Source organism: Taudactylus pleione, unplaced genomic scaffold (genome assembly GCF_031769625.1).
Source record: "Taudactylus pleione unplaced genomic scaffold, aTauple2 ptg000518l, whole genome shotgun sequence".
Lineage (NCBI taxonomy): Eukaryota > Metazoa > Chordata > Amphibia > Anura > Myobatrachidae > Taudactylus > Taudactylus pleione.
In genome coordinates, this window is record NW_028284920.1 from 12799757 (window position 1) to 12825714 (window position 25958).

General features: G+C 48.7%; 1 protein-coding gene across 1 annotated transcript in view; it reads left to right on the forward strand.

Moving 5' to 3' along the window:
- The window catches only part of LOC148501513 (uncharacterized), a 111093-nt gene that overhangs the window by 75380 nt on the left and 9755 nt on the right, over positions 1 to 25958 (forward strand). Inside the window, exons 5-7 of the mRNA XM_088450445.1 lie at positions 636 to 788; positions 13439 to 13580; positions 15371 to 15507. Of these exons, the coding sequence (XP_088306571.1) occupies positions 636 to 788; positions 13439 to 13580; positions 15371 to 15507 (432 nt within the window). The remainder of the gene's footprint in view (positions 1 to 635; positions 789 to 13438; positions 13581 to 15370; positions 15508 to 25958) is intronic.

The following is a 25958-nucleotide window of genomic DNA, read 5'->3' on the forward strand; positions in this document are numbered from 1 at the left end:
TGCATCCAAGGATCCAGCATCAGATAATCTGCGATCACATCGGCCGGCTGAGTGACCCATGGAGTCACGCAAGCCGGCCACCGCAGATACAACAAAGAGGCCAGGAAATCCCGGTCAGCCGACGGAGATCCTGGCCTCTTCCCTCTCCCCCCCCCCCAATGGCGGCAACACGCCTCCGTTTCGGGAAACGTAGGCCGCCGCTGTCTTCTCCCGTCCACAAACAGCAGCGGACTGTCAATCATTGACAGTCTGCTGCCGGACTGCGTGCGATCACACAGACCCATACTGCACATGCTGAATAAGGCCTAGTGTCCATTGGTGTATATTTTTAAAACAAAACTTTACTTTAATATTTTTAATGATAGATTTACTATTAAAAAAAAAAACTGGGCCAATGTTTCTGGCTTTTAGACAACTGCCAATACCCCTCCCCACCTATGTTTCGTGTCACTTGTCACAAGGATATACTAGAGATGCCATAGGTGGAATCATCTTAAAAAAAGTAGTTTTGTGTTTCCAGTTGCCCTGATGTATATAGTGCACATCAGGGTTACCAGCACAGATTCTGTACACCCCCATGCATCTCTGCAGTAACCGTGCCATGACTACTTCTAACAACAAGTATTGTATTTCAGTGGAACGGGTCAGAGCTGGGAATGGTTATTGCAAATTCAAAGCTTTTCCTGTACTACCACCTGGAGAAACATTTCTACGTCACTGAGCAGCTGAATGAGGATTGGTACTTCGCACAAGACCGTATAACGAAAGTGAACATGCTCATGAAAAAGGTTTCTAAAAAATATATATATTTTTTATTTATTTTCTCCTTTATACAGTACATGGCAACAAACTATCCCACTGTGACCTGCTTCTGTGCCACATCTCAGTTACTCAGAACATTTGACTCCTTGGGGCTGATTCAGAATGGCACGCTGCTGTGACCTTTTTAGGGCTTTTGAATTGATGAAGTTGCGTCTGCGACTTTATGCTAATGCTAACACCAGCCCTTCCTCTGGTGCACAAGCGTGCACCTGAATGTTCAAGGATTGTGACGCCCATTTTGTGTGTCTTTACGATCAGTCGCATGATAGAAACTTACACCTGCCCCATTTTAAGCACAGATTCTCCATCAGAGTCTGAGGGCCTGATTCAGACCCGCTCGCAAGCGGGTCGATGGCCGGGAAGTGCGGACGCGCGAGCCCCGGAGCGAGTGAGAAATCACTAGCTCCGGGGCTCGCAACAAAACGGGGCCGCTGTCGATGTTGATCGACAGCTCGCCCTGTTTTGTAGGCGGGGAGGGGCGGTGGCTGGCGAAACGGAGGTGTTCCCGAAGGAACGCCTGCCGCTTGTGGGCGGCCCTACTGACATCACTCGTGATGTCAGTAGTGAGCTTCCTGCTCTATTAGAGCAGGAAGCTCACTGGGGCTTGTGGGAATGAGACCCTACCACAAGGGTCTCGTCGCAAGCCCGATGGTCGCAATCATCATCTGGCCGCTCGCAAAAGCTGTGGGTGGTCACAGCTATGCGAGTGGCCATTAGACCGTTTTAACAAAAAAAAAAAAAAAAGCAACCACCCTGATTCAGAGTGATCGCTCGCTTTTTGTGAGTGGCTCTGAATCAGGCCCTGAGTCCCTTAAAGTGAGCGATACAGTGACTCCCATAAGGCGCCCATGAGACGGTGCATGTGATTAGCCACCTCCCAGGATCTCCCAGCACACTTACAAACCATTTCTGTTACCGTGAGTCTCAATCGAAACTCCGCCTCTGTGCAATCACACCATGGGACGCATGCACTGTGCTACTCTTTAGCGACTTAGACGCATGCACAGTTGAAAAACATCGACCATTTGCACTAATATAAGCATATCGTACCACTTAGAATCAGGCCCCTTGTATTTCGTTAATTTATACTTTTTTAATAATTTTTTTGAAGGCCAACTTTTCAGTAGTATTAGTAACATAATATCCCACCTCTCTTACCTAGATTGGTGGCCAATCCCCTGGGACTCTTGTGTCTGATGCCAGCTTTAGCGTAGTTCTATGTTATCTCATCTCCTGCTGCTCCAGTCCATTAGTGTTCAAAGGGCCTACTTCAGAGATGTATGCAAATTGTGATTACACAGGGCTGGCCCATTTATTAGGATACACAGCCACGTATTCTACCCTGGCTCTGACATGCTGCTATCCGCCCATCACCATCCTGTGTCTGTCCTTTTAAGCCAAGGGGCTGGTCCTGGGGAAGTGACAGCTCTAAGACCGCTGTCTAAAGGAAAAAAGCCAAGATCACTGGCCAGGATCAGCATATGCGGGGTAAATGTATCGCACCAATGGGGCTGGTAGTCTGGATGCCATCACCTCACCCTGCATTAGTACAGCATTGCCAACACTCACCTCTGTTCCTGCAGCCGGCATTGCTCTCCTGCCCTCCCATCCTGCATACCTGCCTTCTCCGCTTACCGTGCCACTAGCTTGTTTTACTAGTCAGTATCCTTATCCTCTCACCAACCCTGCATAAATAGTCCCCCTCGTCTCCCCACCCTGCATTAATATCCTCCCTCCTCTCACCCACCCACCTCTCTCCCTCCAGTCGCCCGCCTCCTCCTCCTCCAGCTGTCCTCTCGCTCTCTGCCCCTTACAATTTGCAGTTACAATTTGCTCCAGTGGGCATGGCATAACTCTAGGTGTGAGCGGGGCACCAGCAGGGAGGAGGAATGTTGACAGCCGTGCAGTCCTGTGCAGCAGGTAATCACATGTATTACTTTACTGCATTGGGAGTCAGCTAGCCCCGCAAATGCTAAAAGACTTGATGGGATGTACTAAGCCTGAAATGCGATCAAAACTCCCAAACCCCCGTTTTTGGAGCTTTGACTGTATTCCCCATATGTACCAAGCTCTGGATGCGATACGTTCTGGAGCTTGTACCCAGTGGGCAATGCCATCTGCCATGCCCTATCTCCCCCATACTGGCCCACACACAAATGGGGGTAAAGTTGTTTGTACTCTCACAGCAGCTTTTGTTTTAAAATGCATTTTAATTTCAAGAGATTTTTCATTTGTTAAAACCTACACATAGAATGCTGATTATTACTATTTTGCAGAGGTGGATTATTGGTGAAACCATTCACAGTTTAGCAAATTGAAATAAAAAATATTTACTGTGGGAATGTTGTGGTTTTACTGGTACAAAGTTATCTGTTAAGGTGCGTACACACACAACGATGTAAGTAATGAACGATTTTCGTTCAGTTTTTCCCTTGAAAAAGTGAATGAAAATCGTTTTACAAAGTAGTTGGTTTTACTTTACATAATAAACGATTTTCTGTGTGTTGAAGGAAAATGTTGCAACTTCTATTGAAAATCATTCAGTTGGCCAGTCTGACTGAACTACAAACTACAATCGACAAACGTGAACGCGCATGAACGATAATCGTTCGTTTTACACTGACGTCGTTATAGTTAAATCGTTTAAAAAATCGTTGTGTGTGTACGCACCTTTATATCTATGCCTTGCATTGATACCTGCAGCTTGTAAATCTACTACAGAGCTGCTCAGAGAGTGGATCTTCAAGGCAGTGCTCTTCTTCCTGGTTTCAGTGACCCCGCCCCCTTAGTGTGCCATTGTGATGTCACATGTCCGGGGTTGGGATCGGCACATGGCGGGAAATGATTCCAGTGCTAAATGCATATAATTCTGCATATAGGCAAATATACACATTTTAATCTGTGTGCGCAATGCTGAGGCAATTATAGATTGAAGCTGATTTGCATTACATTCTGCATTAGTCCCATTGTGATTATGGGCCCTAAAATATAATTCACAAGACGTTCTACTTATGAAAACGTAAAGACCATCTAATTCTAAACATATACTTCAAAGCTCACATTACAAACGCTATTTACTCTCAGGTCTACAGAAATAAACCCACAGCCATGGTAAGGCCGTGCGTCTCTCCGCCGCTCAAAGTTTCACAGAAGTTCCACTGTACAGTTTACCTCATAATTGGCATCATAAATTGTAAGAAGGAGAAATTTCAGCAAGTGGAATAGGAGAAGGAGAAACAATTCCATTTGGCTTCCTTTATTTAAAATTATTGCTCAAATTCATCTTTTTTACCCTCCTCCTCCACAACTACATCTCCCTACTGCATTTCCCTAATCATGATAAATTCATACTCATATCCTCTCCCATCTCAGACACGATAGCTCAAAAAGGAAGTTTTGTTCCCCCTCGATCGTCTCAGCAGCTATTTGGCTGTTTGCCGTCATTATTTCTTTAGAATATTTACTCATGAATATTAAGCACTGCTATTAACAAGGGAACCTGCTGACAGCTCCTAGGATAATGGAGACTATCATTTCTAGATATTCTTAAGCCCAACGGGAGTGTGGCAGGCAGAGGGGGAGGGAACATTTGTAATTAAAATTTGAGGTCTTCAGATTAAATTGGTGGTTATAGTTGTCCCTTTTTTACGCTGACTCAAAATAGATATTGCAGTGGTGCATATGGGTTACTGCGTGTGAAATACAGCTGGCAGTGTTAATCAGTTCAGTCACTTTTCTTTTTAGTCGTAATCAAATTTGCTATTATGTCCTCCATTGTGGCGTAGACTAGATAAATGTCTTCTTTTTCTCACTACATACATTTCTGCTGAAGTCACACTAGTTCTTACAGCCGTGAGGCAAATAGTTGGTTAATTTTATATGTTTATAGTGTGTATATTCCCCCTGTGCTTGCGTGGGTTTCCTCCGGGTGCTCCGGTTTCCTCCCACACTCCAAAAATATACTGGAAGGTTAAATGGTTCCCAACAAAAATTAACCCTAGTGTGTTTGTGTGTACATGTGATAGGGACTATAGGGTCTCATTCACTCCCGGTCGCAAGCGCTGAGCGCTCGCAACTGGGTCGATGTTAAGGCCCTGCGCACGCGCAGCGGCCGCACTGTGCATGCGCAATCCCCAGAGCGAGCGAGAAACTCCCTCGCTCCGAGGCTCACTACAAAAGGGCCGGCTGTCGATGTTGATCGACGGCTCGGCCCGTTTTGTAGGCGGGGCGGGGTGGTGGTTTCACAAACAGAGGCGTTCCTTAAGGAACGCCTGCCGTTTTGTGGGCGGCCGCACTGACATCAGCAGTGATGTCAGTGGGGAGCTTCCTGCTCGATCAGAGCAGGAAGCTCCCTGGGGCTTGCGGTTGCCGAGACCCAACCTTAGGGTCTCGTCGCAAGGCCCAATGGTCGCGATGGTCTTGACCATCGCGACCATCACCATGGTCGGTCGCTAAGTTGTGGGTGGTATCCCACAGCTTAGCTAGCGACCAGGAGGCCGCACTTAAAAAATCAAGCAGCCGCCCTCATTCAGAGAATGAGGGCCATAGATTGTAAGCTCCACTAGGACAGGGACTGATGTGAATGGCCAAATATTCTCTAGAAAGTGCTGCAGAATATGTGTGTGCTATATTAATAACTTGTATTAATAATAAATAATATGTACCTGTAGGTTGAACATCTAGGTACTTTTACCACCTTATTTCCTGAAGCATTTATGGCATTGTCCTCACATGAAGGGACTGGCATATAAATGCTTAGAACATACAAAATATGTTTCCTGCATACCTCCATGCTGTTAATAAACAGACCTTGTATAAAGTACTTTATTTCTAATGCATCACTTTACAATGGATTAAGGGCCTGATTCAGAGCCGCTCGTAAGCGGCCGCTCGTTCGCTCCGAGCGATGTTTGCCCAACTGCGCATGCGTACGGATCGTTATACGCATGCGCGAACCAGTCAGTGCGGTCGAAATTCATGTGCTCGCAAAATAGCGAGTGCCTGAGTGACAGAAAGAGGCGTTTGTGGGTGGTAACAGGGGAAGGTGTTTGAAAACGGGGAGTGGAGATCCGAACGTGTGCTTAAAGGTCAAAACGGGCATTTTATGGGTGTGCATAATTAAAACAGCAGCGTCATTGACCACATCACTGGGTTATTTTATAGACAGAACTGCTTGCAAAATTGTGGTAGCAAAAACCAGCCACAAGAATAGCGAGCAGTTCATACCCTGGTCGATGTACTCTATTAATCTAATAAATAGCGGACATGACGTAGGATGCGAGCGGCCAGGGGGCGTAGTTTTCCAAAAAATGACCGCAAGTTTTGTTCGCTCGTTCAGACCTAGAGGCGTGAACAGACCGCAAAGAGCGAACGGTTCATTTGAATAGCCACCCCTATTTTCTGGACGAGCGAGCGCTAATTGCGTCCGGCTCTGAATCAGGCCCTAAGACTGAATTGAGCAAAACTCACTACTGCATGATGGGTCACTAACAATATGTGCCATGTCAGGCTGCGCGATGACAGTTGTAACTTGCAGTCATGTTGTCCATAACTATTGCCAGGGCCATACCGTCCCAGATTATTTAGCAGGCCCATCCGCTTTTCTATAGCACCTAATGCCCCCCATTCATCCCTCTTGGTTCCCTTTGACCTTAGACTTACAGACCTTTACCTTCTTCCCTTTTCTTCTCTTGTAATTATTTTTCTTTTTGGTCTTGTGTCTTCTGTTTTCTCATTGATCCTATTCCTAATGGCCATCGAATAGTGGTGCCATTGCAGTTATCACAATATGCCTTGCGATGGGACGTAGCCATTGCACAGTAAACCTTTGATAGTGTAACCATCAATAGATACTTAGTGCACATGCCCAGTGGACACCAAAGGTTTGCACATGCACAAAGGAGCTCTGTTTTGGACACTCCTTCCTGTTGTCTGGAGCAGTCTGATCCATTGGAAACAAGCATGTGATGGTGGCAACCATCGTAATCCGGGTATCCAATGCAAAAACTATTTTGTTTAAATCACGAACATTGATGATTGCCAACCATTGGTTTTTGATTACCACCCCTACTGTTTTCTCCTCTTCACTGTCAGTTCTGCAATGTTATAAGAAGGAAACATCTTGAGGGTGATGGGTGCATCTTCAGAAAGCCTCCAGGTACCTTCCGAGCCAGGCACTCTGTGCAGTGGCAATGGTCGCACCTGCAGTATGGCCCTGTCTGTTCCATATTGATGTTGTCTGGTTGAAACCTATCCTGTTTAGGGCATACAGGCGCTGATTCTGAGCCAGGATTTGCAACATCCATGTGTGCATCTTTAGCTATTCTTGTGTATGCGGCTTTGTGCAAATGCCACATGGTGCATCTTTAGACGCAACCATAGGTCGCCCCATCGAAATTTGCACCAGCCTCATGCTAGGTGCAGAATCTCTGTCTGAGTATGGCCTCCAGTGTCAACGATTATACTTGTGTGTACACAACCAGGGGCGCCTAGAGGGGGGTGGAGCAGGTATTAATTATCCGGGCCCGGCACCGCTCTCCCCCCTTTTACATCACAGCAGTCCACACTGCGACATGTTAATATGCGACATGTTAACAGCGCAACTGTGTGTATTAATGTGTGTATGAGGTATGGTAAAAGATGCGATCGCCTAATGCTAATTATAGCATCGCCATATGTACTTAAGTGTGAGTTTAGCTAAAATGGCGCTGAGCGGCCATTCGCAAAATGGCGTCTTGCAGATCTCATTTTCAAGATGGTGTCTTGCGGCCAGTCGCAAGATGGCGTCATTTTGATCTAATTTTAAGCTGATCTTGTCTCAACCAATTATCCAGCTTCGACACCGTTTGTCTCAATTGCAACTGCGACTTTGAAAAAAAATTGCTCAACTGCATTCGACATTACATCCAGCTCAGTATCAGGTCTTACGCCTAGACATTGGGAACAGGGAGGGAAGAGGCGGGCATGCCTAAGCCAAGTACCATATATGGATGTGTTCTGATTCAGTACGGATCGCAATTGCAAATTCAATAGCGATTACACATGCAGTCTCACTGCAAAGATATGTTAATCTTCTGTGATCGCTATACCATCGCAGCACAACATAAGGACGCCCACCTTACCTTACACACATCTGTAATACATATCTTACCTTACACACATCTGTAATAAAGCAAGACTGCAAAACCATTGGTAACATCAAGTACCATGGCAGCCTCACGCACACTTGCACAAGCTCTGACCTTACTCAGGAATTGCTAACCTCGTCGCACGCTGTGAGTACACAAGCTGCGTGTGTCATCGCAGAGGATAATTTCTGCACGCCCCTGTAATGGTGTTCACACGCACTGACACGCCTGCGGTTTGCCAACCACCCTCCCCCCGCCCCGTCACCAACCGCAAACGGTACTTCCTGTTAATCACTCTGTGATGGGTTTGCGACTTTGTGTAGTGGTTTGTTCGCACACGCGCACTGTGATTCCAACGCATGCGCAGAACACAACAATCGGACGATTGCGTGCGTAATCGCAGTTGCGATCCTTGCTGAATCAGGCCCAATGACACATGAACATATCCTCAGATACGTCTGTCAGGAAGCTTATCTCTTACGCGTGCTGTGAGAGTTGGTCAAAATATATCCATGGTGATGATGAATATCACCAACACTATCTAGCCTTAGCTGATTAGCTAATTGCATATTGACCCCCATAGTAATAGGATTAGCGTCACAGCTATATTATATCATTAGCATCACAGCTATATTATAATTAGTTACGACTGTCTATGTGCATTACTTATCTGACATTTCTATACGGTCTAATGCAGAAAAGAAGATTCACATGTGATTTTTTTTTTTAAAGGGAAAACAAAAGATGTTTTCATTGAATGCTACTTAATTTAATTAGTATTTGAATTTATTTACATTTTATATGGAAATGCAACTTTTATTAATAACTGGCAAGTCACTTCTCTCTTGTGTATATGACTTGTGTCAAAATCCGACAGCGATATTTACTACTGATACTTTCAACCCACTCTCTATGTTATCTCTATGCTGTCGTGGAGTATACATATATAGACACCATGCTGACATACATCTGTCACCAGAGCCATAAGTAGACTTTTTGGTGACCTGGGCCAGAAAGAGCATTGGTGCCCCCCCATTTTTCAAACAAGGACATGAGACCTCATGGGCTGCCATCAGAAATTGTGGGGCAGATAGCTCCATGTGTAAGGTGTATGACTGCCATGTGAGAGGGGTAGCAGGTTGAGAGGTGATGGGTTTGATTCCCAGGTATGATAGTATTTTGAAATGTGTGTATTAAATAAAGGAGGATGTGACTGAAGGTGCTTGGGGAGGTGACCAGATGGAGAGGGAGTTGGCCAGGTAGGAGATAGGGGAAGGCCAGGAGATTCCAGGGATAAATTAAGTGAGAATTATTATAAACAGATAATTGACATGCCTGAGCAGCACCCCCTGCTCTGCAGTGCTCTGTGCCGTGGCACATATCGCACCACCCTAGTTACGGCCCTGTCTGGCACACATGTTCCTCGTTATAAGATGCATCATGAGATAAAATGAAAATTTTGGACCATACACAGAAAAGGAAGTAATCAGTATAGGAAGGTTCTTTAAGACATCCATTGGGTTTATTCTTTCATCACCTTAGATTATTACTCACACTCTGGCGGGGGACTACTACTGGGGGCACTACAAGGGGGAGACCACTACTGGGGGTACTACAAGGGGGGGCTACTACTGGGGGTACTACAAGGGGGAGACCACTACTGGGGGTACTACAAGGGGGGGGGCTACTACTGAGGGCACTACACGAGGGGAGAGCACTACTGAGGGCACTACACGAGGGGAGAGCACTACTGGGGGCACTACAAGGTGGGGACTACTGACTCATAGCCTGATTCAGCAAGGAACACAAGTGTGCGCTTGCACTCGGCCACTGCGTGTATATGCTAATCAATGCATACGCACGGCAACTGCAGCATAAGATCCAGACACCCTGCACTACACAATGCTGCCCAATTCCCTTTACTCAAAGCCTGAGTAGTCCGCGAGACAGTGGAAACATTGGTAACATTGAGAACCATCGGAACCATACGCACAATAGAGATTGACCTTATGTCGTGCAGGATTTTGGCCACTTCCTGCGTGCATTGAGTCGTCTGGCTGCGTATGCTGCCACACTGCCTTAATTATGCGACAGCGTCCCAATGCAAATGTACGCCTGCTTTCGCTCGACCACCCCCCGTCACCACCCACAAACGGCACTTCCTGTCAATCAATATCGGAAGGGTCTGCATTCACACTGCGTGTAGTCTGTGTACCCTTACCCGATAGCACTGGCTAGTTTGCGCACACGCAGTGCGATGCATACGCATGTGCAGTGCGAAAACATTGGCCGAGTGCGTGCGCTCTCTCACTTGCGTTCTTTGCTGAATCAGGCCCTAAGACAGCTGAATTGCTATTTGAAGAGGTCACAGCCAAATTTTTTGATTGAATTAGAATTAGTAATCAAGGTTGGCGAGAAAAGCAGTGCTTAGCCTTAGAGCTACATCCCCCTACTGATATTCAACTTATTAATTTTATTTATAGGGGGCGGGAAATACATCTTTCCCCTGCTCAATTGAGCTGGGCAGTACCACTTCCACTCACGTGGCATAGCACTGGCCCATCCTTGAGATGATGACCAGGTTGACTTATCCGTGGGAAGTGCAGGTCAACCGTTATTGCGCTACTAGACAGTGGCAGATCCACGGGGGGGCGATTAGGGCGATCGCCCCCCATACATATAGTCCCGATTCCCAGAAGGACCGCCTACAAAATTAGTATGTAACTGTAACTGTCAGCCGGCTGAGCCGCTCAGCTGTGAGCAGCGCGTACGGCCGTGGCACAGCATCATCTGTGTGTGTGAGTGATAGACTGTTACTCACACAGAAATAGTATCCGGGGGTAGGCAGGGCTGGTCGGGCAGGCTGAGACTGAGTTAAAAGTCTCTTCCTCCGCGGCTGGCCCCCTTGTCTTTCTTTGTGCGGTCAGTGAGGACCCTGGGATCCATCGAGGCGGGATCCATCTTGGGAGCAGCGGAGCAGACGGCTGATGGTGGTGAATGGCTAGAGTGAGAGAGTTCGAGTTGAAGATTTGTTTTGTTCTGCCTCATTCGTTATTGTAGAGTGCTGCCTGTGTGAGTACTGTAATGGAGCATATCATTAAGGGTGGGGGAGGGAGGGAGGCTGAAGCCTGCTCTGCCTCTGACTGTGAGGCTTATTATTATTGGGGGGGTCTGGTGCACATGTGGGGATGGGGAAAGTCTGCTCTGTAGGACATATTTTTATTGGGCGGTCCCAGGGGTCTGGTGCACATGTGGGGTTTGGGGGAGGAAGCTTGCTCTATGGGGGTTGCAGGGGGGGTTAATGAATACTCATATTCAGTTTGTTTTCTTTTTGAAGTATTTATTGAAAATGGGAGGGACAAAATTGTAAGTGGGAGGAGTTATAAATAGAGAGGGGAGGAGATAGTATTAATTCTTAAACTGCCCCCCCTAAAAGTAAAGTCTAGATCCGCCACTGCTACTAGAGGTCACCGAGGAGCACCGCTTCCCACTGGGCTGCGCCCCACCTGTTGGACGGAAACCACAGAGAACATTCCAACGCATTAATTCAGTATATCCATTGTATTGTTAATACCCAACTTGGGTGGGTGGGTAACTCTGATGGATCCTGAATAATATATAGATGGATGGATCATCCTGACTTTATATACTCTCCAGGCACTCCCCTACTTCCTGTAAGCTGACCACCCTGTCCTTACATTCAGTGGCGGGCTGGGCTAGGGGGCAGGGTGCCATGTGCCCCCCGGGCCGCAGCGGCATGCGACCGCGGGCAGACTATTTCTGTGACACAGCTGCTCCGCGCACGTAGCGCTGACCGGACGGAGTTCGGTCAGCGCTACACAGTGACTGACAAACACACAGCCGCCAGCGCTGGCAGCTGTGTGTTTGTTTTGAGTGGCAGCCAATGAGAGTCTGTCAGACTCTCACTGACTGCTGCTGCGCCCACTGCAGGAGCCGCTCCATCTTCCGGCTCCTGCAGTGGGTAATGGGAGAGACGTCATGATGTCTCTCCCATAATGCAGAGCGGCCCGGGAGGACGAACGGAGGAGCGGATAGCGGCGGTGGGAGCGAGGATTCAGGGAAGTGTTTTTTGTTTTTTCTTACTCCATGTGTCTACCGCACTACATGGGGGAGAGCACTACTGGGGGTACTACAAGGGGGGTGTAGACTACTACTGGGGGCACTACAAGCGGGAGAGCACTACTGAGGGCACTACAAGGGGGTGGAGACTACTACTGGGGGCACTACAAGCGGGAGAGCACTACTGAGGGCACTACAAGGGGGTGGGGACTACTACTGGGGGCACTACAAGGGGTGGACTACTACTGGGGGCACTACAAGGGGGAGAGCCTTACTGGGTGCATGACAAGGGGGGGGGACTACTACTGGGGGCACTACAAAGGGGAGAGCACTAGTGGGGGCACTACAAGGGGGAGACCACTACCGGGGGGACTAATAGTGGGGGCACTACTGGGGGCACTACAAGGGGGAGAGCACTACTGGGGGCACTACAAGGGGGAGAGCACTACTGGGCGCACTGCAAGGGGGAGAGCACTACTGGGGGCACTACAAGGGGGGGCTACTACTGGGAGCACTGCATAGGGGGTACCACTACTGGGGGCACTGCATAGGGGGGGCACTACTGGAGGCCTGCATAAGGGGGTCCTCTCCTGGGGTACAGGGAGCACTGCATATGGGCACCACTACAGGGGGCTGCCCCTAATCTTTATTTTTACTTTACATTAATTCCATATGGACCCGCCTCCTTCCTGGAACACTTGTGGGGGGGAAAAGGCGCTGTAGCACACATGTGCTCCTGGCACCTTGGCTACACGCTACTCCTCTGCCAGGGCCACCTGCATGCATTTGCCCCCCAGGCTAAAAGTTGCCAGCCAGCCCCTGCTTACATTCCCCCCCCTCCCAGCTACCTTTACCCCCCTCCCCCTCCCCTCCCCTCCCCTGACCTACTTACCGGGTTCTTCCAATAGAAAAACGGACAGCTTACATATTCTCCTCCTTAATTTAGTACTTATATACTATTCTGTAAGAGTTGTAAACCTGTGGAATACCTTATGTCATTAGCTGATGATAGTAAGTTCACTAACAATATTTACAAAATATGCTCTTGCATCTGTAAGCAAACACAAGTTGTGCTATGGGCCATGGAAAAGGATTGGATCTGAATTACCTCTCACGTAAGTGTTATGTACAGTATATGAATCTTAGTATTGATGAGTGCTAGAACCTTGAGAAGTATGACACTGGGAATAGTAAGAGTGAATACATTAGCTATGTGTTTTTATTATTTCTTCAACATGTCATTTTCATGTATAGAACATGACCTCATATATTTATATCTATTTGCATGCTATAGATACTATATTGCTACAACATTATACAGCAGTATCTGTCACAAACTGTAAAAATATCTGTAACAAATCACTTAAATTGTCACAAATTACTCCCGTTTCGCCTGTCGTCTTTCCTAGGTACCGGTTACCTCCAACTGGCTGAAGTCATTGCATCATTTCTTATGCCTCCAAAATCACCCCAGACTACTGATGCCATATGCGGTAATCGCTGATAGGAACGGCTCCATCCTCTTTCTGATGGAAGACAGACACGTACTAGGTATACAATTTAATTGCAGTGATTCACGATGTGTAATTCAAGTCTCCCCTTACACTGAATGTAAGCTGATATACAGTAAACTGCATTAAAATGAAAAGCATTTTGTATTGAATACTGTACTGTAGGCAACCTGCTGCACAGTACTCATCGGTCCACTGTACTGTATAACAGGGTGCATAGAAGCAGCAGTCTTTATTTTTTTGCAGTCAGATAATATAATGTGACTACTATAAAAGTTAAACACTATAATTGTAGCAAAAATCAAGATCTGTAACAATATCATTCACTTTCACCAGCGATCATTGATCTTTCTGATATTAAATGTAGTAGCCACAGGCGGTCCTACAAGTAGCCAGCTTTCTCAGGCAGCAGGATCAGTTACAGCAAAACGAAGCAGCGCAACTGATAAAATGCGCGTTATCTTTATATAAGGTTTAGATGCCTATTCATCCATCCCACCCCCAATAATTAAGTGTCTAACTAGCCACTAGTTGGGGCGGTATATACAAAATTACCAGAGCAATTCAGTATTGCTCCAGTGTGGGGATAGCTGCTACTTGGTGCATCACTTCAGTAGCAACGTTACTTACCGGACTGTGCTGGCCTTCTGCACATGTGTGACCTCCGAGGTCACGCATGCGCACAGCCAAAGGTTACGCTGTGCAGAGGGATCATCTCAGATCCCTCTTTGCGACCCCGTAGCGCCTTCCCATAAGTAGGAGTGGTGTCCCAGGAATCAGCTACATCTAAAGATGGAGTTGATTATCACAAGCAAACACTGAACACTGAATATTAGGAGTTCTTATCGGGCCCCTGATGATGTATGGGTCTGTTACATAAAACATGCGGAAAATATAATTTCCACATGTGTAACAAGCCCGTTAGTGATGATGAATAGCCTGCCCACTGGATGCCAGACCTGTCCATTCTGTTTTACCCTATATGTGACTATAAATCTAATCATTCAACAATTGTGCGATTAGAACCCCATGTGTTTCGCTATCTTAAGACCTTGGTGGGAACTGTATCAAACCTTTGAAAGAAATAAAGTGGAGAATTTGCCCATAGCGACCAATTACCTTCTACCTGTTTTTTTATAGACTGCTAGATTAATGTTAGGCTGATTGGTTTGCTATGGACAACTTCTCCAATTTTTTTTTCCTCAAAGGTTTGATGTAATAATATCTTGGTCTTTGGGTTGTTATTTCTGGGACACACAGTGGGCCTGATTCAGAGCCAGACGCTCTGACAGAGCACTTGCTCTGAATCAGGGCCGTCCTTCTGGTTTTTTCGAACGGCCTCCTGGCCGCTCGCATAGCTGTGGGTGACCACCCACAGCTATAGCTAGTGGCCATGATGATGGTTGCGATGGTCAAAGGGCCCACCAAAGGGGTCGTGCTGTCACTCAACATCAACAGCACGCTCCCTTTGGTACGAGACCCGGAGCGACAGATTGCCCGTCGCTATCCGGGTCTTGCGCATACACACAACGGAGCCGGCTCCGTCGTGCGCATGCGCACTGGGCCATCATCGTCCCGCTTGCGAGCGCATAGCGCTCGCGAACGGGTCGGAATCAGGCCAAGTGTTCACAATGTATTTTATACAGCCATCTGGGCACAGACCGAACTCACATTACAGCGAAGGTGACATTATGTAGAGGCAGACATATGGACATTAACTATTCTTTTAGTTAATTTCCATGACAGATAGTTAGGGTAATGCTATAAAAGGGAGAAGTATAAAGAGCAAGTATAAGTCCTGCATAATGTAATCTTGTTTTCTCCCCTCAGGTGTGGGCACACGCCCGCTGGGGTATGTGTGGAATACAGCGGAAAGGCTTTTGGAATTATTGCATTTCCTGAGATATTGCAGAACATGCAAATTGTTACCCAGGAACTTAAAAGATTCCATATTATACACAGAACAGGTCTGTACCTTTACACTTCCTTTATATACACTTTGATTTAGCTTGGGTATGGCTAGCTCAAATTCTATGTATATTATGCTTCTGATGAGAACTGTCTACAAAAAAAATCTTTATATGGAAAATAAATATACAGTGATAGAATAATATTATATTCTATATGTAATGCTTTTGAACCTTAAACCTACAAACCATAAAAAGGCAGCCTGGTATTACTCTCTTTTAGTTAAAGTTTTTCTATGTCTCTGACAAACCCATTTCAAGATACACGCCACGTCTCTGTCTTGCAAAGCAGCCCTGTAATATCACTCTGAGGTTACATTTGAGTGTACTGCGGATGGCATTGTTTGGATGTGCTTTGAAATGTGCTTTCGTGTAAAACTGCAACTGGAAGGTCCAAGCAGGGTCGGACTGGCCCACAGGGATACAGGAGAAATCCCTGGTAGGCCCCAGTGCCTGAGGGCCCCACCGCTAGGAGTCGAGCAGGGTCATGGATGAACTTGGGTACTTTATTTCTTTCTATGGATACTACACTAAGATTAGCCCTCCTGCCAATTAAAGTGGGTGGTGCTGATACACCTCTGTCCCCTTTTTTTTGTCCCCTCTGGTGGCTGGCCACACCCCTTAAGCTTTGGCCCCTACTATTGCATTCCCTGGTGGGCCCTCTATGCCCCAGTCCGACACTGGGTCCAAGATGCATCCATTTGCATAAGGATGATGTTGGGTTCCTCACACCTGACCAGCAGGAGCATTCAAGTAATTTTTGCATCTACAGTATATCTCGAAACTTTTGAAAGTTGAACACTGGTACCCGGTGCACATGGCAAAGGCCAAAAAAGGATGTGGTATCACTGGAAGGGGACATGACCTCAATGCATGCCCCCGTTTTCATCACTCTGGGGGCATGCCCAGTGCTCCCCGTGCAGCTGGACTGCCCTCAGGCTTACCTCTGCACTGTTTATAGATGCTGTGCATATTCGTACGGCATCTATTCAGTATTCACTTGCTGCTCTGCTGTGCAGTCCAGTCCAGTGGTGATCATGTGTCTCCCCAACCTCCCCCCACGCATGGGACTCTGCGGCAGTGGTGTAGCTAGGGTATTTGGAGCCCAGGGCAAATTTGAAAAGGGAGCCCCCCCCCTCATCACCCCAAAATGGGCGTGGTCACTTAAAAATGGGGCATGTCAACATTACACACCCCTTTATTTTCACGCTGAACATTCCTATCCATATGCACCTTAACCCCAGTAGTACCCCTTATACAGTACCCCCAGTATGCAGTTGTGGTCCCTCTTATGCATAGTAGTGCCCCTTATACAGTATCCCCAGTAGTGGTCCCCCTTATACATCCCCCAAATAGTTCCCCTTACCCAGTGCCTCCAGTAGTGGTCCCCCCAAATGCAGTGCCTATGTAGTGTTCCCCCTTATGCAGTACCCCCAGTAGCAGTCCCCACAATGCAGTGCGCCCAGTAGTGGTATCCCCTTATGCAGTGTCCTTTATATAGTGCCCCCAGTAGTAGTCCCCCCCCCCCCCCCCTATGCAGTGCCCTTTATGTAGTGCTCCCAGCAGTAGTCCCCCCCCATGCAGTTTTCCCAGTAGTGGTCCCTCTTATGCAGGCACCCAGTAGAGATCCCCCCCTATCTAGTGCCCCCTGTAGTGGTCCCCCCTGTGCAGTGCCCCTAGCAGTAAGCCCCTTATATAGTGCCCCCAGCAGTAGTACCCCCCCTCCAATGCAGTGCCCCCAGTAGTGGTCCCCCTAATGCAGGCCCCCAGTAGTGACCCCCCCTATCCAGTGGTCCCTGTAGTGGTCCTTCCTGTTATTGCCCCCAGTAGTGGTCCCCCCAGTGCAGTGCCCCTAGTAGTAGGCACCTTTTATAATGCCCCTCTCTGCGGTCGGCGCTACACTGGTGGCTAACTAGGGCGGGCCGGATCGTGGTTGGTGGCACCCCTCCGCGCCGCCAGACCCACGGTGCCCAGGGCACGCACCCCGCTCGCCCTGCCCTAGTTATGCCACTGCTCTGCGGCCCGAGGGTGGGACAGTGCCTGAAAAGTGGGGCTGTTCCGCTAGAATCGGAACGGTTGGGAGGTATGATCTACAGTAACTTGTAAAAATACAAATACGTTTGAAGCACACATTCGTTTACACCTTCATTGCTCCTGCTCATTTCTTTAACATGTCCTCAGATGGCACAGGTTACAGCCCAGTTGCAATGGATGCTTTGCATTGAAACTGACAGACCAGACCTGGCCAACATGTGACTCTCAGCTGTTGTAAAACTACAAGACTTGTAGTTTCACTACAGCACAGAGCAGCTGACCGGGGATCATTATTATTATTAGTACCAGTTATTTATATATAGATCATAGAGCAGGATCTCAGCAATTAGTTGACCGGAGTCACAGAGGAGCTCACCGAATCACCGATCACCGTGCAGGTAAGTGTTAGCTTAGTGGGAGAGAAGGGTGGATTACATGTTGGTAGCAGGTGGCACAAGCGCGGTCACACTCTCAGGGTATTTTTTGCTAAAAATACCCTGAGAAATGCTGGGAAGAGATTCGCAGGGACAGGGCTTTCTCGCAAGCTCTGTTCCTGCATGCGATATTTGCTATATCCTTGCGATTTTGGGAGAATTTATCACATCCCATCCACATTTTAGATGCAGATTGTGGACCTGATTCAGAGATGGACGCTGATACGATCACGGATGCAATTTTGTATGCAACGCAGCTGCAAAAATATGCTAATGGTTCCAAAGATCCCTCAAGCATAAGGACGCCCACTGCTGGCTTTGTACATGCATATGACATTACTTACCTGCGGAAATATCGGTAACATCGATGCACATTGAGCAGCCATCTTGGCCTAGCAGCAGGTCTGATCTGACGCAGACTCAGCAGTTCTCCTGATAAGCAGAGGGCTTTCAGGCTGTGTAAGAGATCGCAAAGGGTTAATTAATGCATGTCCATGTAACAGCATTTGAACGGTCAGACACGCCTGCGTTTTTCTGACCACCCCTGTTACCACCCCCAAACGCTGACTACCTGTCACTCACTTTGCGATGGATTCCTTTGTACGTCCGTAATCGTAATGCGATTGTGCCTTATACACATATATATGTGGGCCTGATTCAGCAAGGGTCGCAGTAGCAAAGAGACGCACGCAATCGGTCGATTAATTCGCATTGCGTATGCATTGCAGTGCGTGGACTAGCAATTGCGATGGGAAATACGTTTGCAGAGGCTACGCAGACCCCGAGCACAGTGATTGACAGGAAGTGCCTTTTGTGGGTTGTGACGGAGGGTTGTCGAGCGAACGCAGGCGTCTGGTATATTTTGTTGACATTGACAACACTAACATAATGTCGACATTGCCAGAATGTTCACATTGTGGATGTCAATAGTCAGCATGTCAACAATGGGATTTGCCGTTCACTTTGCATATAAGCCTAACCCTACCTGCAGCCTAACCCTGCCCCTAATTGATACCTAACCCTAACCCTAAAATGGGGTGTGAGAGATTTGTAGCCATTGCGCATGCACGAAAGCTGCACTGTGCACGCGCAGCAAGTAGTTTGCGATTATGCTCGCACAGATGAATAACTCGCAAAGTGAGTGACAGGTAGTCAGTGTTTGGTGGAAGTAACGGGGGGTAGCTAGGTAAATGCCGGCATGTCGGGGCCATTTAAACGCTGTTTCATAGGCGTGCATAAATTAGCCATTGCGATCTCCTTCACTACATGAGAGCTCCCAGCGTGTCAGGAGAGACGCAGTGTTTGAGGCAGGCTGCGTGGCTGCTCGATCTGTGTCGATGTTCCCAATGTTTACGCTGATGCACAACGTAGGACAGATATGAGAAGGCAGCAGTGGGCGCCCCTATGCTCTGGTTGGCTTTGGAATACATTAACATATTTTCGCTACTGCAATCTGTAAGAGATCGCAGTTGTGATTGCAGGGCTGCCATCAGAAAATGTGGGGCCCAGTACTGACAAAAAATAGGCAGGGCCCCACCCCAGGGTATGGGACAGAGGTTGGCGGAGCTGTGGATAATGTGGGTGGAGCTACTTTTAAGGGGTATTAACATTTGGGCTGTGGGGGCAGTTGTTATAACTGGGGGGGGGGCGCAGGGAAGGCTGCCTGGACTGGGGCAGGCTGGCTGACTGGACTGGGGGAGGGCACAGGGAAGGCAGGCTGCTTGGACTAGAAGGCTGGTTGTACTGGGGAGGTGGGCAGGCTCACTGGCTGGACTAGGGGGGCACAGGGAACGCTGTATATACTGTGTGGGGAGAACAGGGAAGGCAGGCTGGACGGGGGCAGAACAGGGAAGGCAGGCTGCCTATATAAGAATACTGGCTGGACTTAGGGGGAAAGCAGGGGGGATTGGGGGGGCACAGGGAATGCAAAATGGACAGGAGGTGGGGAGCAGGGAAGGCTGGCTGGACTGGGGGGTCTCAAGAAATGCTGGCTGGACTGGGTGGGGGCAAAGGGAATGCTGGGTGGACTGTGGGTGAAGAGCAGGGAAGGCTGACTGGACTGGGGCAGGGAAGACAGGGTGGGTGGGTGGCTGGCTGGACTGGTGTTGGGCGCAGGAATGGCAGGCTGGCCAGACTAGAGGGCTGGCTGAACTGGGTGGGAGGGAGGCGAACAGCAGGGAAAGCTGGCTGGCTGGACTGGGGTGGGGGAGTAAGGCAGGGGTAGCATACCTTGTTTAGAAAGAGAGGGGTCCTGGGTGGCAACGATGCAGAATACACTGGGCAGGAGGTAGAGTCAGAGCATTGGCGCCACGGCATTGGAATATGGAGCCAGCCGCGAGCCAATCACAGCTCAGCTCGCGGAACGGCAGCCAATCAGGAGCGGCCGCTCCTGATTGGCTGCTGTTCCGCGAGCTGTGTTGGCTCACGGACGGCTCAATATTTAATTCAAGCGCAGCCTATGCTCTGTCTCCTGTGACTGTCAGCCACCCAGTGCATTGCGCACCGCTGCTACCCGGGCCCCATCTCTCTCCGGGCCCGGGACTGGATTCCCGGCAGTCCCCCCCTGATGGCGGCCCTGTGTGATTGCATTAGCATAAATCTCTGAATCAGGCCCTCTGTAGATGAAAAATATGGGGAAGGGTAACCAGAGTTCAATTAGCAGATATCCTACCTAATCATAAATATAAAGGAAGATCCTCCCAGGAGTGAACAATTGGCCTGATTCAGTAAGGATAGCAATTGTTAAGATGCACGCAGGTTATAGATATATGATGTATGCACGCAGGCTATAGATATATGATGTATGCACGCAGACAGCTTAGCTATTCCGTCTGTGCTGATATGGTAATGCAGCAGGAGGCATCGCGCCTCCTGCTGCATTACTTATACGAGCTGCATTGTCCAATGCAGCTTCGGATACTCTTCGGAACATCGGCCGAGTAAGGTGACCCATGGGGTCATGCAAGCTGGCCACCGCTGATGAAAGGAAGAGGTCAGGAAATCTCCGTCGGCCGATGGAGATATTGGTCTCTTCCCTCCCACCCCAATGGCGGTGAAACACCTCCGTTTCGGGAAATGGAGGCCATCGCAGCCCCCTATGGGGGCTGGGGAGTATGGGGATACACGTGTCTCCTCATAGGAGTCTCTCTCAGGAGAGGAAGACCGTTTTCCAACAGCAGATGTCCCCTCTCTGATTAGGGCGGTCAAAGCTGTGCTAAACATAAATGATGAGGAGCCTGTGGAAAGAAAGGCTCCAGTATTCAAACGCCAGAAAGTTGAATTTCCCAAATCTGAGCGCCTTTCAGAACTTATGGGGGAAGCATGGAGTTCTCCGGACAGGAAATTCCATATTACAAGAAAGGTATAGGCCTTATACCACTTTCCATTGGATGAGTGACCAAATGGGAAGTTCCGCCAGCAGTAGATGCACATGTTGCACATCTGGTTAGGAGTGCCACATTGCCCATATCATCTGCATCCTCTCTTAAATGTTCCATAGATAGGAGACTTAAAACCTGCCTCAAGGCAGTCTTCACTCTCTCTGGAGCAGTTACGTGCCTGGGTTTCCAAAGCCATTGAGGAATGGATGAAAATACTGGGAGATACTCTGCCAGAAGCTTCCAAGGAACAGCTGACTATTATCTCCTATGTTAAGGAGGCAGATTCGGGAGAGGCGGCATTGGATGCTGGTATATTATCTTCTAAAGCATCAGCTGTCTCAGTTGTGGCTCGGAGAGCCCTTTAGTTAAGTGACTGGTAAGCAGATGCAGGATCTAAAAAAGCCCTAGAATCAATTCCGTTTACGGGAGGTATTTGTTTGGCACAGAGTTAGACAAGATTTTTCCTACGGTGACAGCCTCTAAAACGGTTGGTCTACCTTCAGCATCCACTACTACACCTAAGCAGTTGTCCTTTTTGGGCCTTTCGGCTGCAAGGAAAAGCAAAGGGTTAATCTTCCTCTAGAACAAGTTCTCACAGGAAACCATAGTCTAAGATATTCTGGCCAAACAGACATCCGGCTTCTAAGACTAAAGATAAACCTGCAGCCTGATGGGATGGGCCTCCCCCTGGGGGATCCCAGGGTAGGAGGCCGACTTCTTCAGTTTTCAGACATTTTGCATCTCACAACAATGGATGCCTGGGTTGGGGAGGTGGTCTCCCAGGGGTATGCCCTCACTTTCTGGAGAAGTCCCCCGCAAAGGTTTTCTTGCACAACTCCGGCAACGGATTCTGTGAAAGCCTTGGCCCTTCAGCAGGCTATACAGTACCTGTTGGTGCCAGGGGTAATAATCCCAGTTCCAGTGAATCAACTAGGAAAGGGATAGTATTCCAACCTCTTCTTGATTCTAAAACACAATGAGTCTCTCCGGCTTATTCTAAACCTGAAGGGACTCAACACATTTATCCGGGTGCCCAGGTTTCGTATGGAAACCCTACAGTTGATTGTGCTGGCAATGGAACTAGGGGATTTCATGGTGTCCTTGGATATTCAGGATGCATATCTTCATGTACCATTTACACCATCCCACCAACGGTTCTAATAGAGCAGGAAGTCCACTACTGACATCACTAGTGATGTCAGTAGGGCCTCCCACAAACGCCAGGCATTCCTAAGGGAACGCCTGCATTTGTTCAGCCACCCCCCCTACCCGCCTACAAAACGGGGCGAGCTGTCACTCACCATTGACAGCCGCCCCGTCTTGTAGCAAGCTTCGTAGCGACTGAGCTTCAGTCGCTGGACGGAGCTCGCGTATGTGCACGCCGGACACGGCACATGCGCAGTGGGAAAACATTGAGCCGCTTGCGAGCGCTGTGCGCTTTCGAGCGGCTCTGAATCAGGCCCAATGTCCACAGTACTAGGCCCCTAATGCACATAATGCCCACAGTAGTGGTGCCCGTAATGCAGTTCTCCCAGTAGTGATAGTGGCCCTTATGCAGTGACACCAGTAGTGGTGCCCCCTGTAGTAATATCCCTGTAGAAGTAATGCCCCCTGTAGTAGTGCCCTCTGTAATAGAGCCAATAGCAATACCCTCTGTAGTAATACCCCCAGTAGTAGTGCTCCCAATAGTAATACCCCCAATAGTAATGCCCCAGAGTAAATGCCCCCAGTAGTAGTGCACCCAATAGTAATGCCCCAAGTAAATGCCCCCAGTAGTAGTGCCCCCCGAGTAAATGCCCCCAGTAGTAGTGCCCCCTGATGTTATGTCCCCAATATGAAGCCGCTTACACAAAAAACCCCAATACTTACCTTGAGCCCCGCTGCCTCCGGTCCGCCTGGCTGCTCCACTCTGCTTAACTATGGGAGAGACTTCACGACGTCTCTACCATAGTGCCTGTGGGAGGGGCCGGAAGCTGGAGCCCGCTGGTAACAAAATCTCAGCGGGCGCCCGGCAAATGGAGCCTCCCTGTGGCACCGGGGTTAGGTGGGTTGGAGGAGGCGGAACTGGTTCCGTCTCTAAATAGAAGTGATGGAACGCAGTTCCGCCCTATTCTGGCCCACTTTAACCCCTGCCTCTGAGGTTTTTTTTAAAGCAGAGCTGAAATGTAAAACATATTCTTTCACATTGTTCTACTGCAGCTCATATGTTCTTTTTAAATATTTGAACATAGTAACTTGTTGTCCGTGGATGTCTATGGGACCTATTCCTCAACACTAAAATAACATTTTTAAAGGACATTTTCCTTAATTAACGTTATTTTAGTATTCATGAACACACTTAGCACAGGAGATATCACTGATATCTCCTTGCTAAGTCCACCTGTGTTAATTTCCACACTCCCCATACATTAGTATGGGGATATGGAAATTAGGCTATTCATCAAATTCCGAAAATTATGTATTTTCGGAATTTGATGGTGTTACCATAAGCCACTGTGAGGTGGCGTATAGTAGGTAACACCTGCTTTCGGCTGGGCAGGTCCCCCGCCCTCTCCCTCCGGCGCTCTGGACTCTCCTCTGGCTCCGTCTGCTATGCTGTCATGTGCTCTCCCCAGCAGAACACAATAAAGTTTAGGGAAAAAAAAAATATATTTTTTTTTTTCTAAACTACTGAGTTTTGCTGGGGAGAACACATGACAGCATAGCAGATGGAGCGTGAGGCTGCTGCGCGAGCAGGTAAGTTGGGGATGGGGGGGGAGGTGAGCGGAGGGGGGACACACACAAAATTACCGTATCTGTAGGCAGTGGCGTAACTAGGGTATTTGGAGCCCAGGGCGAATTTGAAAAGGGAGCCCCTCCCTGATGTGCGCGCCGAAGGCGCGTGCAGCAAAATAATGGGCGTGGTCAATTAAAAATTGGGTGTGTCAACATGACACACCCCTTTATTTTCACACTGAACATTCCTATCCATATGCACCTTAACCCCAGTAGTACCCCTTATACAGTACCCCCAGTATGCAGTTGTGGTCCCTCTTATGCAGGCCCATAGTAGTGCCCCTTATACAGTATCCCCAGTAGTGGTCCCCCTTATACAGCCCCCAATTAGTTCCCCTTACTCAGTACCCCCAGCAGTGGCCCCCCAAATGCAGTGCCCCATGTAGTCTTCCCCCTTCTGCAGTGCCCAAGTAGCAGTCCCCACAATGCAGTGCGCCCAGTAGCGGTATCCCCTTATGCAGTGCCCTTTATATGGTGCCCCCAGTAGTAGTCCCCCCCCTATGCAGTGCCCTTTATATAGTGCCCCCAGCAGTAGTCCCCCCCCCCCCATGCAGTTTTCCCAGTAGTGGTCCCCTTATGCAGGCACCCAGTAGTGATCCCCCCTATCCAGTGCCCCCTGTATGACCCTTCCTATTATTGCCCCCAGTAGTGGTCCCCTGAGTGCAGTGCCTCTAGTAGGATGCCCATTTTATAATGCCCCCAGTGGTAGTTCCCCTCCCCCCAAGTAGTAGTACCCAGTAGAGGTTCCCCCTCCCGATTAAGTGCCCCCAGTAGTAGCCCCCCCCAGTAGAGTTCCTCCCAATAATGGTGCCCCCAGTAGTAGCCACCCCTCCCCCGTTGTGCCGCCCCCACCCCCAGTAGAGGTCCCCCCAGTAGTAGCCACCCCCCTCCCACGTTGTGCCCCCAGTAGTGCAGATAGGTTAAAAAAATATATATATATATAAAAATATACTTACCTGAATCCATGCTGCTGCTGCTCCCGTCCGCGCAGCCGCTCCCGCCGCCATCGCCCGCCAGTCCTCCCGGGCTGGCGCGCTCAGCATTATGGGACAGACGTCATGATGTCATGACGTCTGTCCCATTACCCACTGCAGGAGCCGGACGGAAGCCCGGCTCTTGCAGTGGGTACTGCAGCAGTCAATGAGAGTCTATCTGACTCTCATTGGCTATTGTTTAACACACGCATCGCCGCCAGCGCTGGCGGCGATGCGTGTGTTATGCACAGCCTGAGCCCGCCTCCTAGCGCTATTGGGCAAGCGCTCAGGGGGAGTGAACAGGCTCAGCTGTGAAGCACAGGACCGGCGCTGGAAGCCTAGCGCCGGTCCTGTGTAAATGTGTAGCGCTGACCGCACTCATTGCGGTCGGCGCTACACTGGCTAACTAGGGCGTGCCGTTACCACGGTGCCCAGGGCATGCACCCCGCCCTAGTTACTCCACTGTCTGTAGGTAGTGCTGAGCATGCGCTGGTTTTACAGATGTAACAGCGCATGCGCAGCACGGATTCCAGCTGCGGTTAGTTAGAGCAGGTAGAGATAACTATCTATTTCCCGAAAAGCTGTAATCGCAAAAATGACAGCTTTTCGAAATAGATAGTTATGGGGAGGAGGAATGATGAATTCCTCTGGTAATTAGGTAGCACTCCATGCGAATTCTAAACCTAATTACCTCCAGAGAAAGTTTAGGTATGATGAATAGGCCCCTGAAACTTGTGTCTGTCAATCATTGGACGACAATCCATTCTAATAGACCCCAGCATTGACAGCAGAATGGTCTGACTCGAGAATAATCTTCCTGATTCTAATAGACAAGTTCTTTAGTGATTTTGAAA